The sequence below is a fragment of the Convolutriloba macropyga genome, chromosome 14 (genome assembly GCF_964194025.1).
Source record: "Convolutriloba macropyga chromosome 14, txConMacr16.3, whole genome shotgun sequence".
In the NCBI taxonomy this organism is placed as follows: Eukaryota; Metazoa; Xenacoelomorpha; order Acoela; family Convolutidae; genus Convolutriloba; species Convolutriloba macropyga.
The window spans coordinates 13,653,259-13,673,146 of NC_134481.1; the positions used below are offsets into that span (position 1 = coordinate 13,653,259).

General features: G+C 34.7%; 1 protein-coding gene across 1 annotated transcript in view; it reads left to right on the top strand.

Moving 5' to 3' along the window:
• The first annotated feature begins 515 nt into the window (after positions 1-515).
• The window catches only part of LOC142353388 (kelch-like protein 23), a 63,028-nt gene continuing 43,655 nt past the window's right edge, over positions 516-19,888 (top strand). The window contains exon 1 of the mRNA XM_075405619.1: positions 516-826. Coding sequence (XP_075261734.1) covers positions 574-826 — 253 coding nt within the window. The 5' untranslated portion in view covers positions 516-573. The remainder of the gene's footprint in view (positions 827-19,888) is intronic.

Consider the following 19,888-nt stretch of genomic DNA (forward strand, 5'->3'; position numbering starts at 1 on the left):
AAATGCGCCGGGGGGGGGGGGTAATTAGCTTTAGAGGGAGGCATATTGTTTATTATTAGCAACCCCAAGCGAGCCTGTGCTATTAAGTTATTTTCTGTGCAGTGACACATATTTTGGTACCTCGAGTCGTTAAGGGGTTCGTATCAAAAATGTCCGAGATTCAACGTAAAATATCAATTCAAAAATTACGAATAATTTTTGAACTATCCCTCAGATTTTACTTCATTATTATTATACCCCCCCCCATAACTGAAGTGCTGCATGTAGAAAATCAAACAGAATACAGATTTTGACGATAGAACATAAATGCCAACTGCATAGCATGAGGATATGTTGGTTGTTGGTCCATAATGAGAAGGAGTGAAGGAGTTAATCTTTCGATCCGCAAAAATGACAAAAAGTATAACGGAAACCGGGGGGGGGGGGGGGGGGGGGGGGGGAGGGGGAGTCAAAACTGCCAAACAGCACATGGGAATGAAAAGGAATTCCTTTCTCTCGTTTATCCGGGAGCGAAAATGTGAAAAGAGAAAAATGAATGCAACCAAACAGGTAGGAATAGTCGAAAAATGATAGATGGATCTCAGGATTGGAGCTGGCCTATTTTCTGAAGGTCAAAGAGAACACCAGCCAAACAGTACCACAGTCAACTCCTCACAGCATCACGGCCACTACAGAGGTCAGCGACCTACGTCACCCGAAGGAGTTACCGCCAACAGTGTCAGTAGTAGCAGCAGTTCAAGTAGTGCCGGTGAAGGTTTCGGTGGGGGTTACGCTGGAAGATTACAGCCTATTTTGATAGCAAACAACATAACAGCGACAGCATCAGGTATGGCAGAATCATTATCTTTTCCGTTTGTGCCCCCCCCGCCCCAGTACTTTACGCTGCAGTATAAAACGTTCGATCTTTTTCGTTCGTGCCCCCCCCCCCCCCCCCCCACCCCAATACGTTATGCACCCCCAGTTACAGATCACGTGCCATTATATGTTAAATAATCATGCAAAAATATGCACCCACTAAGCTGGGGAAAAAACGGAAAAGATCCCAGAACTAAAAGGCTTATCTGACTTTCGGTCATGTAAATACTGCAGTTTCTTGGAAACATAGTATTCTCTAGATCTAATGGTACTCAAATAACATTGCCGTCTTTCAATAGGAGAACAAAAAGGGGTCTTTCACATTATAGCCCCCGCCAGCTTATTGGTCCTGTAACCTATAGCACCCACCCCCCAAACCCCGATCATGGTAAATATACCATAATGAGGGCTATAATTTCATGGGGGCTATAACCCAGGTTTAGGTCCAGACCCAAATTGAGCTATGATCAGACCCAATCGAGCGCACACTCCTGTGTTCCCAGACCGACATAACAGGGTCTGGAAAGCGGTTCGAGCGCTCAATAGTCTGGACCATGGTCTGATTTTGGTCTGATCAGATTGTCAATTCGGTCTGGACGGTCTGATCATAGTCTTTTTAGTCTGGACCATGGTCTGGGTTCGGTCTGATCAGAAGTCAATTCGGGCTCGAAAGTCTGATCATAGTCTTTTTAGTCTGGACCATGGTCTGGGTTCGGTCTGATCAGAGGTCAATTCGGTCTGGAAGGTCTGATCATAGTCTTTATAGTCTGGACCATGGTCTGGGTTCGGTCTGATCAGAGGTCAATTCGGTCTGGAAGGTCTGATCATAGTCTTTATAGTCTGGACCATCGTCTGGGTTCGGTCTGATCAGAAGTCAATTCGGTCTGGAAAGTCTGATCATAGTCTTTTTAGTCTGGACCATGGTCTGGGTTCGGTCTGATCAGAGGTCAATTCGGCCTGGAAGGTCTGATCATAGTCTTTATAGTCTGGACTATGGTCTGGGTTCGGTCTGATCAGAGGTCAATTCGGTCTGGAAGGTCTGATCATAGTCTTTATAGTCTGGACCATGGTCTGGGTTCGGTCTGATCAGAGGTCAATTCGGTCTGGAAGGTCTGATCATAGTCTCTATAGTCTGGACAATGGTCTGGGTTCGGTCTGATCACAGGTCAATTCGGTCTGGAAGGTCTGATCATAGTCTTTATAGTCTGGACCATGGTCTGGGTTCGGTCTGATCAGAAGTCAATTCGGTCTGGAAAGCCTGATCATAGTCTTTTTAGTCTGGACCATGGTCTGGAATCGGTTTGATCAGGGGACGTTTCAAGCGCACTTGAGTCTGATCATAGGACGATTCGAGCGCACTTGAATCTGATCAGAGGCCCTTTCGAGCGCACTTGAGTCTGATCAGAGGCCGTTTCGAGCGCACTTGAGTCTGATCAGAGGTTCAATGAGTCGGATCAAGAGTTTTATGATTTCACAAAAGAAAAATTGCTGCATTACTGAAAACTAATGTTTCAGATAGCTTCATGAACCCGACACTAGAGTTAATAACACCTTACCTGTTACAAATTAACTGTTATTTGCTCAGGCCGATACAAAATAGAGGCTGAATAGGACTATCAGAAACGCCACCTCGTTTGTTCAATTTGAATGAGTACTTCAGGAAATATCAATAAAACAGTAAATTGAAACCTGACTTTCGGTCTCTGAAAAGACATAAATTTAGAGAAAAGTAATGCAAAATGTCCCTCAGAACCTAACAGGACCTGTTCTATTGTTAAAACAGCTTCAACAGTAGCGTGAATAGTTCAAATTTCAATGAATAACAATGCTCATTAAGGGAACAAATGCATCAGTTCATTAAAATTCTTTGAAAAATTTAGTTTTTCAATTTTACACCATAAAATTTTTTTAGCTGGAGTAGATTCAAAAAATCAACTTAACGGGCCAGCAAGAAGGATTCATAACCAGAAAATTGCCATTCATCAAACTCAATTTGATACAGTAATTGCGAGGATATCAATAAAAAACGTAAATTAAAACATCGATATCAGGCTATAAGACAAATATATTTCTTTAAATACTTGGCATTAAACATTTTTTTACCAAAACGGTTCAGACAACAGCACACACAGCAAAAACAAACAATACAATATGATGAGATTGCGAATAATTCAGATCAATTTGGTGTGGTACTTTAGGAGATATTGTTGTAAAACAACATCAGTTCAAAAAAAAGCTGAAAAATTTTTAATTTTCAAATTTATACATTAAAAATTGTTTTGGTCAGGTTGATTTAGAATATCAACTGATTGGGCAAGCAAGAACAGTTTACGTCCAACAAACTGCTAGCCATCACGCTAAATTTTATACAGTAACTTTGGAGATATCAATAAAATTGTAAACACAAACCTCGATTTTCAATTTCAATTGATCCTAAAGCAGATTCTCTTAAAGCCCCCATTATTTAAGTTAATATATATGACTAAGACAGTTTTTATCAATGTTTATCGATAACAATAAATATATGAAGCAGCTTGATCAAAAATTTGTTTCATTTCTTGTAAAAAAAATTGTGACTTGTCGCTCATATGTCACTAAAATTTCAAAGAAGTAACCTACCTAAACTATCAAAAACCGATAGTTTTTTGTCTCTGTCCATTTGGCAGTATTAAACAGTTGCTGTTAACAGAATGAACAGTTGAAACGATTGTAACCTATTTTTGTGGAAAAAAGTGATTCAAATAAATTTTTGAAAGCAAAGTTTAAATGAAACTTTCTGTTTAGGACCGAGTGAAAAACTTTAGGAAGCAACAAATTTTTGAATCCCAAATTTTTTCCTTAAACACTGTCTTAATTCAGTGGGCAATCAGTGCAAGTTCAATGCTGCTATAGGATGGCTTCAAAACTGATCGGAAGGTTGAGGAACGTGACGATGTACGATTTTCGGCAGGTACATATTTTATCAGAAATAAATGTTATATTATCGCAACATAAAACGTATGATTGACAAATTAGCAGAGACTATGTCCTTTTTCATTCTCAATAGATTGCTCATCGTTGGTTTTTGTTGTACTTGCTACCTAATAATGATTCAAAACGAATCGACTCACAGAAAATTTCATTATTTCTCTCTACTAAAGTGTGACTAAAATTTCAAAGGAGCCGTTACACACCAGAACCGTGAAAAACTATAATTTCATTACTCTAGATGATTTGTTTATTCTTAGAATCCTCACAAACCCAAACTGGCGGGTGCCGCTTTTTTAAAAAGATTCCAAAACAGCTTTTTTAAGCAAGTGGTCGCCGCTAGATTTTTCACTTCCATTTAATCTTAGAGCAGATACTCTAAAATTTCCCCTTGGTATAAGTCAATAAATATACGGCGGAAAAACTCTTTATCAACTTAGTCACTATTGCTAAATCACTATAGACTTAGTATTAACAGAATGAACTATTCAAACGATCATCGAACTAGTTTTGCGGAAAAATTATTTCAAATACATTATTGAAATTTCGCATATAACGAACTTCTCCAAAAAACAATTTTTTTGCATTTTTCACATTCTGACGGACTTTTTACATAAATGGTTCTTTGTACAGTTGGTACTTTCCTGGCAAGTACTCCTCAAAAACGAAAGCTTTGCACTTTTACAACACCTAGAAAAAAGGATCACTTTTGCAAGAAATTTTAAATAAATTTTGTTTTGCATTGAATTATAGAAAAGGTTTCAGTTACCACAAAAATTTTACACAAAGTTTTCAAGAAAGTATTGGAAAAACAAAAAATTTGTGAAAAGTACAATATCGACTTTCTGATTTTTTCAGCCCTCTATATTAAGTCAGATAAAAAATTTTTGTATTGTAGTAACTTAAACAAATAGCAATTAAAGAAAGGACTGTATAACAAATCTCTATTTTTTTTTCTTTCAACAAACAAAAATTTTTGATTGTGGTTACTTAGCTTACTTTTAATTTTGAAACAGAAAAAATGTGCGTTTTTCCAGCTTTGGTCTAGATTGAGTCTGTTAAGCGGTCAATTTGGCCCGGAAGGTCTGATCATACTCTTTTTATAGTCTGGACAGTGGTCTGAATTGGGGTCTGACCATAGGCGCACTATTGTCTGGACAAAGGTCTGGGTTTGGTATGAAAAGCTGTCACTTTGGTCTGGAAAGTCTGATCATAGTCTGTTTATAGTCTGGACAATGGTCTGAATTTGGGTCTGACAATAAGCGAACTATAGTCTGGACAAAGGTCTGGGTTCGGTCTGATCAGAGGACATTTTGGTCTGTAAAGTCTAATCAGAGATCATTTTGGTCTGGAAGGTCTGATCAGAGGTAATTTTGGGTCTGGATAGTCTGATCATAGCTCAATTTGCGTCTGGACCAAACTTTGGAAATGGAGAGATGCCCATTCATGGTATTTTGGGGTCCTATAATGGGAAGGACCCAAAGAAGCTAGTCATTTGGGGTCACATTTAACATATGATTTATATTACTGTACTATGTGAAAATATTGCAACTCTGTCGGGGGAAAATTTTTATCCACCAAGCAGTAGGGATGGCATAATTTACTTTTAGCATAGTTATCTAGGATCTTTTCAGTTTGTGGCCCAAGCTTATAATAATTATAATAATAATAATAATAATAATAATAATAATAATAATAATTATATTAATAATAATAATAATAATAATAATATTAATAATAATAATAATAATAATAATAATAATAATAATAATAATATTAATAATAATAATAATAATAATAATAATAATAATAATAATAATAATAATAATAATAGTAATAATAATAATAATAATAATAATAATAATAAATTTTTTTTCAGTACCAAATATTCAAGCTTCAAATAAATAAATAAATTAGAGTAGAAAGCATCGTACTGAACGAATGCTAGGAGGCAATTTGCCTGGAGCAGCACTGTTTCAGAACTCAAAATTATATTATTTGTACGAAATCCATTTATTTACTTATACTGAGACCATTCAAGAGGAACAGAAAAAAAAGGGTTTGATGAAACAATTTTACGCGACAACTATTTAATTGAATTTAAATAAAAAAGATTTAAAAAAATTTGGGTTTTTCCCATTATAGCCCCTCCTTGAAAATATAGCCCCCATTGTGGTAAAATTACCATGATTGGGGGGCTATAGGTTATCTGACCACTAAGCTGGTGGGGGCTATAATGAGAAAGACCCAAAATTTTCTTTGTTATCGAGCCTACTACCAATACAATTTTCCAAAAAAAAATAAAAAATGATTATGTAATTGTCCAATAAGGAGTGTAGCAGTTTTATCAATTTCTTTTTTCTGCAGTTTCTCAAAGGTTTTAATATATCAAAGTCAGGAGTTGATAGGCTAATGTAGTGTATTCTCAACCGAATTGAGATTAGTTTTCGTTTCTTGCGTGTTAATTTTTCTATGAGAGGTATTGTTTTGATCCTCCGTTCAGTTTCGAATGATCTGTCAATTTCCTTGTCATTTACAAACGAGTTGATAGATTCTCTTCTGATTATTTTTGATAAAGGTTTCACAATTTCGTACACATGTAGCTCAAATATTTTTTGATGAAGTTTTGTTTTTTTTCGATCTACAACTACGAACTTCTTTATGTTTTGGGAACCCAAAAACTATATTGATTAGGAAGTTTTGTTGGTGTTGTAGTCCTTCAAAAACACTTTTGTTGGACGTGCCCTATATTAGAACTCCATTTTGATACTCTGGTTGAACGTATTTTTTTTACAAATTTTCAGAAATAGAACTCTTTGCAGACATTTCTTTGTTTGATATAAAATCGAAATGTATTAGTTACATTTTGTTTGAACATAGTCTATGTGCTTTGCGAATGTGAGTTTGTTGTCAATTTTGAGACCCAAATTTTTAACACAATTGCTCTCCTATACTTCTTCCCCTTTCCAAATAAGTCTTTCGTCTGATAAATTGTTGGGTCCTAGCAGAAGTAGTTGTGTTTTTTTTAATATTGGGTGTCAGTTTGTTACTCTCTAGCCAGCTGGAAATCAATTTTAGGTCATTTGTATGTTCAGTTTGCTCATATTTGCCGAATATGTTGTGTCATCTGCGTATAACAGAATATTATTGTGCTTTACTATGTCTGCGATATCGTTTATATATATATATATATATATATATATATATATATATATATATATATATATATATATATATGGCTTAGTGGGCACATATTATTTGTACGTGCAAAATACTGATTTACAAAGTAATGGCACACCCTCTGTAACTTGGGGGTTCAAAACGTATTGATGAGGTAGGGCACAAACGGAAAAGGTTATTTAATGCTACCCACGTAAGCAACAGAAACTGCCAAGGCGTGGGTGCTAGGAAACATGACAAAAATGCGGTGAAAGCTGTGAAATTTCTTCCAACTGACCAGTGAATTAGTTTCCTTACAAATTGGGATCTTTTCCGTTTGTGCCCCTTCTGCGTTATGGGTGCAGAATAATTGCTTACCTCGCCCCGACGCGGGTGCTAAATTTTAACTTAACGATTAGCTATGTAACGGCATGTGCTCTATAATTGGGGTGCATAAAATACGGTGGCACAAACTCTCAATCTTTCATTTTTTTAGTAAACATTGATTTCCCATTTATGTGTCGTTTAACCCACTTCATGAACGAATTGTTAGGATTTTGAACAAAAAATTGCTATCAGAAATAACCGTGAGAGAACTCAAGATATGAATAACATTAATTTTGGTTCAAAATTATTTGATGACACGTAATACCTACTTGCCGTATGGCAACCGCCATTTCCGAGAGAACATTAGTGATTTGATTTTGAAAGCTCAAATTTGGATCAATCTCAGTCCCTTATTATCTGCAGTGTTCTTTTCCTTTAATTTGTTCTCCGATAAAAATTTAACTAACCCAAGCTGTCGTTTTGTCTCAAGCTCACAAGTAAATTGGTTTTATCAGTGTTTTTTGTTAGATTGGTTTGTTTGAGGTACTTATGCGTTTTTTCAGAATCCGTCTATTTTACATATTTAGGCGTCTATTTTAGCATTGATCTGATATAAGGTATTTGACAATAGCCGCCGTCAGCCTCTCCGCGGCTATCATTTAGGAGCTCTTTTTTACAATCTAAGATATTTAAGTTATGCTTATGGTGTTGTCTATTTTTGTGATGTTTTCACATTTTTTGGTCATTTTCGTATGGGTATTTGAACAAAATGTCTGTTCTTGAAAAAGAATTTTTCAGGAGTGTCACTTTGACGCCTGTTTTCAGTTTTTTTTCTCTTTAGTTTTTTGAAAAGATGCATATGTAATCGGATTGTGCCTACGTACAAATGCTTTATTTAATCAGCAATTAGTTAATTTAGTTAATGCTTTTCATGACTTTGACGCTGTCGTTTGTCACAAAATTTACTTAAATTGTCACAAAATTTAAGTAAAAAAATTTTTTTGCCCATTTTTGTTCGATAATTCTGTTGTCTTGTCATTTAGTATCATCATGGACAAGTCTCATTGGTTGCTGATGAAACAAAAATCAACCTAAATAATTGTGCGAGTTCAGGGGTAGTGCTTTTCATGACTTTGACACTATTTTTTAATCAAATTTTTGAGTTTTATGAGCACTTGCTTTATTTAATTTTGATTGTGTTATCCTTTAATGTCATCAAAGGAAAACATTTTTTGTCTTCAAAGCTAATGGTTTCTATGGCCTCAACGCTAATTATTTTCAGGAAACAATATCAGATTTATGAGTACTTTCGAGTTTTTATTTTTCACATTCTTCTCTTTTTGTTAGTCTAGTCTCATTAATGGCAATTCTAGTCTATACAATTCTAGCTAAAGACGCCTAAACTAACCGAATTAGGTTTTTCAGTTGATAACTTTTGCTTTTTATGACTTATACGCTGTTAGTTTTCAAATAAACTTTTGTAAATTTTTTCGGATCTTTTCCGTTTGTGCCCCCAGTACGTTATGCGCCCACCAGTTACAGAGCACGTACCATTACATAGTAAATCATTAAGAAATCATGTTGCTTTGGCGTCTGGAGGTGCAAATGACATTTGCCCACTATGTGGGGGGAACATACGGAAGAGATCCGTTTTTTATTTCTGCTAATTTTTTTTTGTACTTATTGCCTTGTTATAAATAAATAATAATATTATCCCAATATCGCCTAATATCTTAAGTAACAGAACTCATCGGCTGCTAATGTGGACTAAGTTATTGGAAATATTTTTTTCAGCCCGTGCCTGTCTCTTTCCGTGACTTTATTTGATTTTGTTTTAGTGAACTTTTGATGTTTTGCGAAACTTGGTCATATTTGCGTGTTCATGACAGATTTCGCGGTTGCTAATGAGTAATAACAGAACCCGGTTAACCGTTTGAATTCTTAACGGTAAATTTTTTCATTCTGTCACTTTCTTTTTGTTTTAATTTTGTTTGCTTTAAAGTTTGTCTTGTGTTGTTATTGGTTAGTCTCAAGAGTAAAAGTTTTTATTTACAACTGCTAGAAAATATTCTATGACTTCTCAACAAGTTTTTTTTAATAGATTGCGGTTAAGAAATTGGCATATAGTTTTGCTATATTATAAAAATATCACTCACTGTCTCAACTCAACGGATTTCAACTTTTTCATGCATTGAATTAGGCAGTTTAGTGAGAGCGGTCGATGTCAAAAGAGCACAACCAAAAGAAACGGGATGAACCGATAGAGCCCAGATATTAAGTCGTCGTACATTAGATTATCAAAGATCCTCAGAGCAATTGCTAGCTGACATTAGTATGAAGCTTAATAGCTTACTGAATAAAAACTGAATTAAGCTGCCAATTTCTTAATAAAATCTGGAAAATGCCGCAAATTTTATTCTGTTTTTTTTCTTTTTTCTGTTTTGGTAACGATAAGCGTCGTGCATGTCAATGGCGCTTTTAAGCATTCCAGCGGCCATGTTTTTTTGGCATTCCCATTTTGTGAAGCTTGGTTGAGGTAACAATGCATTGAAATTGTTAAAATTGATCGTGGCGATGTGGTCTTATTGATTTTGGGGGAGGGAAGGTTGCGGGGTTAAAAAATTGGCTACTGATTTTGCTACAATAAATCGCATACAACGAATTCAACGCCAACCATATTTTCCGATTGTAAATTGTAAGGTTGAGTGAAACCCAGGCCGAAGTACCAAAGCTAAAACTCGCTAAGCAATGTAAGATTTGTTGTGAATGCGGTGAAAAGATTTAAGAATTCAGTTTTTAGCGTTGATTGCGGTGAATGCGGTGGAAACTTAAAAAATCGCTTCTGAGAGTCGCAAATCTTACAAAAATTTATTGCTGATTGTACCAAAAACTTCACAGCAGAAAATACTGCGAAAGACGTAAAAACTGCTGTGAATGCGTTGAGAGCGGTGAAAAGAAAACTCACCGCTAAAAACCGCAAACCTTACAATTTTCACCGTTAAGTTAGCACAGTTTTTTATTGATCTAAAACAGAAAAAGTTTTGAAGTGAATGTGTTGAACGCGTTCAAAAAAGTTTGCTGCTTTTACAGCAAAATTCATTGGATTGTTCAAATAGCTGCACAGGTAGAAGCAAAAAAGGTGCTTTTTTAAAAAAGATTTTCAATTTACGATTTCTGTTTTCTACTTTTTACCTGTCATTATTTTTATTTTTTAGCAACCAGCAGACCGGTGGAAGAATTTAAACTATTCAGAGAATTTTCACTAGTAAAACTCTGTTAGTAAAGCAGTGTATATAAATCAAAAAATTGTTTTTCTTTGCAGCCTGTTCGTCAAATAAGATAAAAAACGCAATTAAAATCAATTTCATAGTCAAAAATCCCCTTTTGTATGGTATATCTTAAAATATCGAGAATTTTTAGTGTATTTTCTCTAGACAAAAGTTATATTTTTAATTGATCTTGAACGAAGTTGATAGCAATTGTTTTAAACGTGTGTGTCTTTTTTATGCAAAATTTTCGCTTGACAATTTTGACTTTTCGAGTGACTTTTACGCCCTTGACTTTTGGCGTTTCGCGTGATCTAAAATGCTCTCTCAATCACAATTTCAATCAGCTGAACCCAATTAGCTGCAATTTAATACTAAATGTCAAATGAAACGTGCGCCGAAACTGCTGCCATTTTTTACTTTAAATCTCAAAAGTGGTATATGTTAACCTCTAATGTGGTTATTTGAAGCCCACTATTGAACCTCTTAGTCTCATTTAGGCTCGCACTCCCCGCTCACCCCCCCCCCACCCCCCGCCTTGACTGAAGCAGGCTACAATTCATTTAGAGCTCCCACAAGTCGTTCGAGAGCAACTCTTCCGACGTTTAATCGGTTTTGTTTATCAGTGAAAGCGGTGAGATAAAAATTTACGGCTAAAAACAGCAAATATTCAAAACTTCAATGCATTTGTTTTCCATAACGTTTAGTGAATCTTTTTCAATTTCACAAGAAATATGGAAGCACGTTTGTAAGAATTCTCGCAAATGCGGTGAAAATGAAAATTTCACCGCTAAAACCACAAATCTTACAAAAATTCACTACTTTTACCAAATTCATTGCCAAAACATGCAAGCGCTTCGGATTTCTTATTCATGCAAGCGCTAAAGGATTTCTTATTCAGCAATCTCTTGCGATAAATTTGACTTTTGCCAGTACTACCACGTGAAAAACGGTAGGCGAAATCAAGCAACTCTATCAAGTACAAAGCTGAGTGACTGTTTCTGGTATCCATCAAGATATCGACTGAACGCCCCCTAACAAAACATACTTCTTTCACGCTATTATTTTGAAATGACTAAAAATGCATATGGATGGAACTCAAACTGGAACTTTGTTAAAACTGGAACTCAAACAAGCCTTGTTCATGGATATTCAAACTTTTCGAACAATGCGCTAATACTTGACCTTTCACCCCGCCCCCGGCTTACCTCCCCCGCATACTCACCCCAACCATCTGAAAAATTTTGTTTCATTTTTTACATTTTTTTGACAAATCCAAAACCCGGTAACTGATTAAGGAATAACTGATTATAAGGAATAAAAGTGTAAAATAGTACGAGACATAGTGCGAGAGCTGTAGAAAAGGCGACTAGCATGCTAGAGTTCAGTAGCTCGGGTCCCCAAATAGAGATCTAAATGCTTACGTAACATCACTGTCATTCGTAACATCACGTAACGTCCCCACATAGAGATCTAAAGTGATAGCACGCGTGTCTTTGGGGTGCAGATATTATGCACCGATTAAGTTGGGGGGGGGGGGCAAAAACTAAAATGACTTAATTTTCAACGCTTAATACTTACATAATTGCGAAATTTTTGCATTGGTCATACATATATTCAACGCTGTCATGAAATTAATGCAAATTATGAAAAATTTTTGTGTTTCAAAACCTTATTTTTACCATATTACCTTATTAATAGCCGCCCTCATCTTCTCAGCCGGCTATTATAGCGCTCCTATTTTTTACAATTCAAAGAATTTGAATTGTATTGGGGCGCTGTCTTTTTTTTTTAAGATCTGTTCACACATTTTCATGATTTTTGAAGTCAAATTTGAGTGGTGATTTTGGTCACGCCGAAACAGGAAATGGAGCGAAAAAGCGAGTGGTTTTGCGGCGTGAATTTTTTTCGCTCTAATTTTAAAGTAGAGTGAGAAAACGGTGTTTGAAGAAAAATTCGGTTTCTCGGTAGTGGTTTTTTGTTCACATGCGGCAATTTCACTCTGATTTTTACTGTTTTTTCGATTTGTTGGATCGGATTTTTTTCTAAATGGTTTTCCCAATCCATTCACAGCTCATTCTAGGCCTAGTTTTTTGTTTGAATTAAAATTTCATTTCTCGCTAGGGGTTTTTTTGCTCACATGCGGCATTTTGATATTGATTTTCTGTTTATTTCTTATTTTTTTGTTCTGATTTTTTTAAAATGGTTTTCTGAATTCACTCATAGTCCATTCTAGGTCTAGTTTTTCTGTTTAGTCAATGAAAATTCTTTGAATTGTACGTCAGGACTTGTCCTGCTATGTTTTTTACAATTCAAAGAATTTGAATTGTATTGGGGCGCTGTCTTTTTTTTTTTTAAGATCTGTTCACATATTTTCATGATTTTTGAAGTCAAATTGGAGTAGTGATTTTGGTCACGCCGAAACAGGAAATGCAGCGAAAAAGCGAGTGGTTTTGCGGCGTGAATTTTTTTCGCTCTAATTTTAAAGTAGAGTGAGAAAACGGTGTTTGAACAAAAATTCGCTTTATCGGTAGTGGTTTTTTGTTCACATGCGGCAATTTCACTTTGATTTTTACTGTTTTTTCGATTTTTTGGATCGGATTTTTTTCTAAATGGTTTTTCCAAACCATTCATTGTCCGTTCTAGGTCTAGTTTTCTGTTTAGTCAATGAAAATTCTTTGAATTGTACGTCAGGACTTGTCCTGCTATGTTTTTTTACTTCGTCGAATAAAAAAATGTTTCGCTTTACCTCATTTTGCCGCCTTTTCAACATTTTGCGTGAAATCTTTTTGACTTCTCTAGGCTAGTTTCTCTCTTCTCTCATTCTGCTAAAAGTGATTTTGAACATCAGTTGCTCAGCAAAGCAATTCAAAATGAACAGAGTCAGTATAAAAAATTGAAGTCAGAAATAGAAACGGGATAAACCCATAAAGCCCAATTTTAGATGCCCGCTATTTGAACGTCGTTCCTATAAGTATTAGTTACCTCTCTCTAATGCTTATTGTTATTGATAGTAGCCCCTGTAGCCTCTCTCTACGAAACAGAAGTATATTCAACTACGAAATGCCATCAAAACAAATCGGACTTAAAAAATGTTTTTGTACAAAAATCTTTTTTTTTCAATATCTTCTGTTATTTCAATCCCAATCATGCTTATTGGAATCAACGGCGGCTATTTTCCGGCAATCTGCCGGGTATGTTTACCATTTATCGTACACATTTTTTCACTAATTTTTTGGCCAGAGCAGACAACGATTTGACAGTTAGGAAAATATCCTTTCCAGCCCAATAAATTTCCAGAACTCGAATAGTTTACTCGAAACAAATTTCCAATGGTTCATGTCAGAAATAGTTTAGCAGATAAAAATATTTAAAAAAAATTTCGGAGCCTGAAATATTTTAGTTTTGCTCTTTTTCCAGGATGTCTCTTTTGCTTTATAGTTTGACGTCGGTTGAAAATAGATTGATAAGACAACCCAAACTTTATTTCACGAGGGAAAATTACGGTAGATTTTGATTTTTTCCAGCTCACGTCAGATGTTGAATTGTAAACTGTACTAATTTTTGCAATCAGATCACTACACTTGTTCTAAATAGTCACAAAAAATCATATGAAAGATTGTTTTATTTTGTTCTCTTTGGCGATTAGATGAAAAAAAGTTTTTGGAATGGAAAAACATCACAAAACAGACCAATGTTCATCTTTGAAACAGACAATTGATTCGATAGATCTATGTAGAATTTCAATGATTATTTACATGCGTTGCAGTCGCTGAAATAATCGATGTCAAATGCTACTGCAACTGTGAATCAGACAAATTGTTGACAGAAATAGAAAAATGTTTTGATATAGTCTGTTTTAATTCTAGTAATCAATGTGTCCCTTGTGGAATAAAACTTCTGATCACTGGTTGCCAGCACCATTAGCTGGGCGGATGCTTAAACTTTTTAAAATTTGAACACAGTTTTTCATCATCTTCAAATTGCGTAACATTTCGTCATAAAATTGGGTAATAGGATATCAGCCAAAACCGTGAAGAGCATAATTTTCTTTATGCCAATGTCAAGCGAATTAGATGTTCTCGAATTGTTTCTGATTTTGTTTCCAGCGTTCGTTAAATGTTGAAATGTAAGTAGCTGAAATAATGTTAAGCAGAAAAAAAACAGACAAATTATTAAAAGCAAATGAAAAAAATCAGTCAAGATTTTTAAATTTCTAGTTAATTGGGCCTCTCCTGCATAATATCTGATGATCTACTGGTTCTTGTCGTATCAGCTATAGACAGATGCGGTAAACTCCTTTCCAACCAAAGATTAATTTTCTGTTCTTAAATTTGCTTCATTGTTTTTTTTTTTAAATGAAAACAGAATTTGCTGCACGCCCAGACCTAGGCCTCGACTTATGAAAAGACTTTAAAAGTATAGTAGGGGGTGGGGGTAATATTGACTAAAATTACACGGTCGAGCTTCCTAGTTAAAGTTGAGCTAATATCTTTTCATGGGTCGAGGTTAAGTCTTTTCATAACGAAGAAAGTCTAGCTAAGGTCTTTTCATGGGTCCACATTAGTCATTTCATAACCAACAAAATCGAGTAATGGTCTTTTCATGGGTACACACTTAGTCTTTTCATGAGTCTGTTTTTTCTCTAAAATCTACGAAATTTTACATTTTTTTTGCTTGTGTACATACAGAAGCAGAGCCGGAGCAAGACTAAATAGCTTTGCACCAGAGCAGTCCAACTTAAGAAACACTTGGAAAACTGCCAAAAGCATTAATATCTTTGTCAAATCTTAAGATAAAGAGTTATGGCAGCTCGAGTATATTACCACATTGCTTGATTAAATGAAACCAGCTAGCTTAAGTGTATTGTTCCTAGTCCCATCGGCCATGACAAAATTTTGGCGTTATTCAGTTTGTTTTCCACTCCAAAATTATTAATTAACTTTTAGAAAAATAATGCAGGTTTTTGAGGGATAAGTGGTTCTTCTGAATCGCAAAAAATGAAGGAGCGCGCTGACTACGTTATATGCAATAATGTACGGACAAATTGAATGACAGAAAAGCAGACTTATGAAAAGACCAATGAAAGACCCATAAAAAGATTTCAACTCGACTTCGTTTGCAAACATTGTGTCGAGCTTATATCCAGCCCCAATATTGGGTTGAGCTAAAGTCTTTTGTAAGAAATTTGTGTCGAGCTAAAGTCCAGAATGTCTTAAAGTCCAGCTAAAATCCTTTCATAGCTCAAATGGTTCGAATATAGTCTTTTCATAGTACATTTGGTCTGTACCTAGACCTGGGCGCCAACTTCACCTCAGTTATTTAAGTATTCACCAGTTTAGCATTCGTTTTCATCTAAAATGTTTACACTGATTCAGAAATTGTAGGTCCTAACCAGAAAATTGTGTAAATCAAGAAATCATCCTGTTTTTCATCAGTGATGGTTGAAAAGATTCTTATTCATTTTCCAGCATACGCTAGATATTTATATATAAGGCGCCCACAAACTTCGCCCTTTTATCCAAAGAAAATTTTAAGTAGACATAGCAACTCATTTCCAATAGCCAATGCGACAATTAAAGGAGACTGATTTGTGTAACTTTAAAAAGTTTGTAAACGTGCAGATCTTTTTTGTTGACCGTAAATCAAGAAATTTTCTAAACAGTATTAGCTGTTTGATTCTGTTTTTTGATACTAAAGTGCTCTCAAACAAATTTTGTAGCAACTGTATTAGTCCTGTTGGTTTTTTATGCTATTTTTCGCTTGACCGATTTTTCGTCTGACCCATTTGACTTTCCGTCCTTAAAAGTGGACAAACAGGTAGCGCCCAGCGGGCATTAAGTTTCATTTGAGTCCCTTAGCCGCAATTAGTAGTCCTTCAAGTGCTTAGTGTGGTGAAGCTACTGGGAAGGTCGTAGTTTAAGGTAAATGGTCATTTTTAGTTTTTGAGCCCAGAAAATTGCAATTATTCGTATTTTTTTTGTCGTTTTTTAATTTTTTCAGACCAGTCTAAAATTGAGGTTGGTTAAGTTAATAAGTCGAGGAGCTAATAACATTCTGCAATCAATAAGTACCACCATAACGCTAAAAATTTCTTTTAATTTGGTTGAGTACTTCAGGATATATTAGCCAAACGGTGAACCGCACATCAAATTTGAAGATATAAATGAAAACTAATATCAGCGAAAATTATCCAAAGGGGTATCAAACATCCATGGTAGCATTTTTGGGGTTTATTTGCAGCCATTCGAAGGTTTTCGGCTCAAATTGAACGATAATGTTGAGGTCAGAAGAAATTTCTCACTTCTCGAATAGAGTTACGATGCTTGAAATGTTTTGACAAAAAAAAAACAATTACAAACAAAAATTCTCGAAATTATGAAGAGAAAAATTTAATTTATCGAATCTATGGGAGTATTTAGCCTCAATAACCCAATGATTACCTGGAAATCACAGAAATTAGGCGCAAAAATCTGATTAGTTTTGTAAAACATCGGTCAAGCAACAAAACTTGGAAAAATTTACATTTTTATAAATTGGATTAGGTCAATCCTCCTCAGTTCATAACAAAAACAAATAATCGCAGACTATTACAACACAAATTGAACAAATTCCACCATTACTCATCCTTTTTAATGATAAATTTATTGAAAAAATGTTTGGAAATAGGCTGCATTTAATCAAGCATAAAAGTCTTTGCGCATTAGTGGATGGCTTGCATAGATCCTATGCAAATGTTTTAGCTTCCCTGTTCTCAGTTTAACGTGATAGTTATCAGTGACGCCGCACTTCTTAAAGAACTAAGAACTGCTTTGCTGAGAGCTAAAACGGCTTTCTATTACGGGTTTCAAAATTTTTCATTTTCAAATTTGCAAAAACGATTGCGATAATTATGGATAAAGTTTTTCAGATGTAGTTATGTTGTAGGTAAGTTTTTCAGTTCTAGGTGTAGTTTTCTTTAGTAAATGAAAGTTTTATGAATTGTGCGTCAAGACTTCTCCTGCTATGTTTTATGTTTTGTCGTCAAGATTTTTGTTACGACATTTGTTTTCACAATCACTGCAAATCAGCTTTTTGCTCATTCTTTCAAACAATTTCAATTGAAATGCGTGCATGACGTCATTTTTTCACTCTTATAGGAGCGAATTTTTTGTTCATTCGCGTGAAAAAGTTTTTTGGTCCCTTGTGACTTACCTCACTCTCAAAATGATTTCCTCACTCTAAAATTGAATTTTCTTCGCTTTAATTCAAAGAGATAAGGTCAGGTGAGTTTCTGTCTTTCTTATTCAAGTTTACTTGAGAGCAGTAAATAAAAGTAACGTTAGGATAAACAAATTCTCAATAGAAAATATAACATCTCAGCATTTATTAAAATAGAAATTGTTTTGGTCTGTTTTTTACTGTCTTTTTGAGACTGCAGATCTACGTAGTTATTGCGGCTATTTTCTGGCAGTCTTCCAGCTATTTTATGATTCTAACTCAGAGGAAAAAGAAAAGGTAAAAAAGGTATATGCTTAACTACATCTTGTTTTGTAGTCAAGCAAATTATTTCTTGCTCATTCGCGGAGATCAACTTTACATTTACTCTTTGACCTATTCTTCGATAAAAAAAAGTTTTATTGATGTTTTCTTGAGTTTTTATAGTTAATAACAAAATACTTCGATACACGTAAAAATGATTTCAATTGTCTTTATAGTCAAAATCCTCAAGAACTTCACTTTTTCTTTTAAAAGCTCCAATTTGAATAATATTTTTGACGAACAATGCTAAAAAGGCTAGTCAGAAAACAGAATTTTCAGGCAGAATAATAAAAAATGCTTATCATTGAGGAATACCTAACTCAGAAAACAAAAATTGGTAACATAAAAAAAATTTCACACTTTTCCGGATAAAATTCTGTTGAAAGGAATTATCAAACACCTCAGAACAAAAATTAAGAAACATTTTAAATTGTTCTCTCCGATTTAAAATGATAAGAGAAAATAGCAATTTAACTAGACCTATTTGTGAATTTGTTGAATTTTCAAGCTTTGATTTCTAAATTCATCAACTAAAATGCGCAAAAAAATGTTGCTCAAGCTTTTTTACATGTCTCCAGAGCTGTTCAAAGCACACAGTGATCCAAAACTTATGGATGGACAGTTGAATAACAGCAAACTACACAGAATCTGTAGAAGTGTCCCTAAGAATAATTTTGTTTGTTAACAATTGCTTTATTTGCTATCGAACCTTAGTATTATGAACATCGTTGTTTTTTAATTGGAAGGATAAGACAAACTTTCCACCAACCTTTTGAAAAACAACCCGTATATAACTACTTTTGTACGCTTTTCATTTTGGTCGATGAAGTTTCATCTTTCCTGATTGAGACATTTTAATTGATTGTTTTTTAATAGCCGTGTCAGCACTTCCAAGCGGCTAATTTTGCGCTCTTAATTTTTTTTTATTGTCTAACAAATTTTTGTTTCGTCTTACCCTGACTTCTAGGAATTGAATTTTTCAATGACTTCAGGGACTTCTACTGCTTTGCAGTTAAAAATGGTGTTCTTGACGTCATTTCTGGTTTTAGGTCAATTGCGTGACTTGCCTCACTAAAAAAATGACTTCTGAACTCACTTATGGAACATTTACTAATTAAAGGTCAATAGTGCGCATCTAAGTGGTGCCAAACTTATATGCCCTAATTCTTGAATATTAAGATCTTGTCAATCTGTATCTTATTTCTTTAGTTGTTTTAATTCATGGTAGGCCACAAACGTCTATCGCGGCTATTTTCCGGCAATCGGCCGGCTATGACAACGTTTGTTTTTTTTTGTGTTCACAGAAACCTCTAACCTAAAAAAATTACAGAACTTTCCATGGGCTTTCAGTTTCATTACAATTGCTCCTGAACAACGCAAGCCGATCTGATGAGGTGGGAAGAATTTGTTTCCTTGCCATTAAACTTATGATGAAAATATTTATGACCTAAAAAAGTAAGCACAAAAGATATTTGTTGCGTTCAAGAATGAACAAAAATTGTTAATTTAGAAGCAAGTATTGGCGTAATTAGCTCCAGGTTGTCCCAAAATAACAGGCTTGGTTGATCAACAGAGCACTCAAATAATACACCTTGAGAAAAGAGGCAAGTTTTTTAAGCTGATAGTCATGGTGTCTTGAAAAAAGAAATAATTGAAGAAATAAACAGCTTGAAAAAGTCATGCGGTAGCCACTTATATGAAATTGTGAAGTTTTAGATTGCACTTTTTTTATACAAAAAAAATCTTGAAGTGACTGAATTGAAATTTATTGAAGAAATTTATCGGAGAAATTT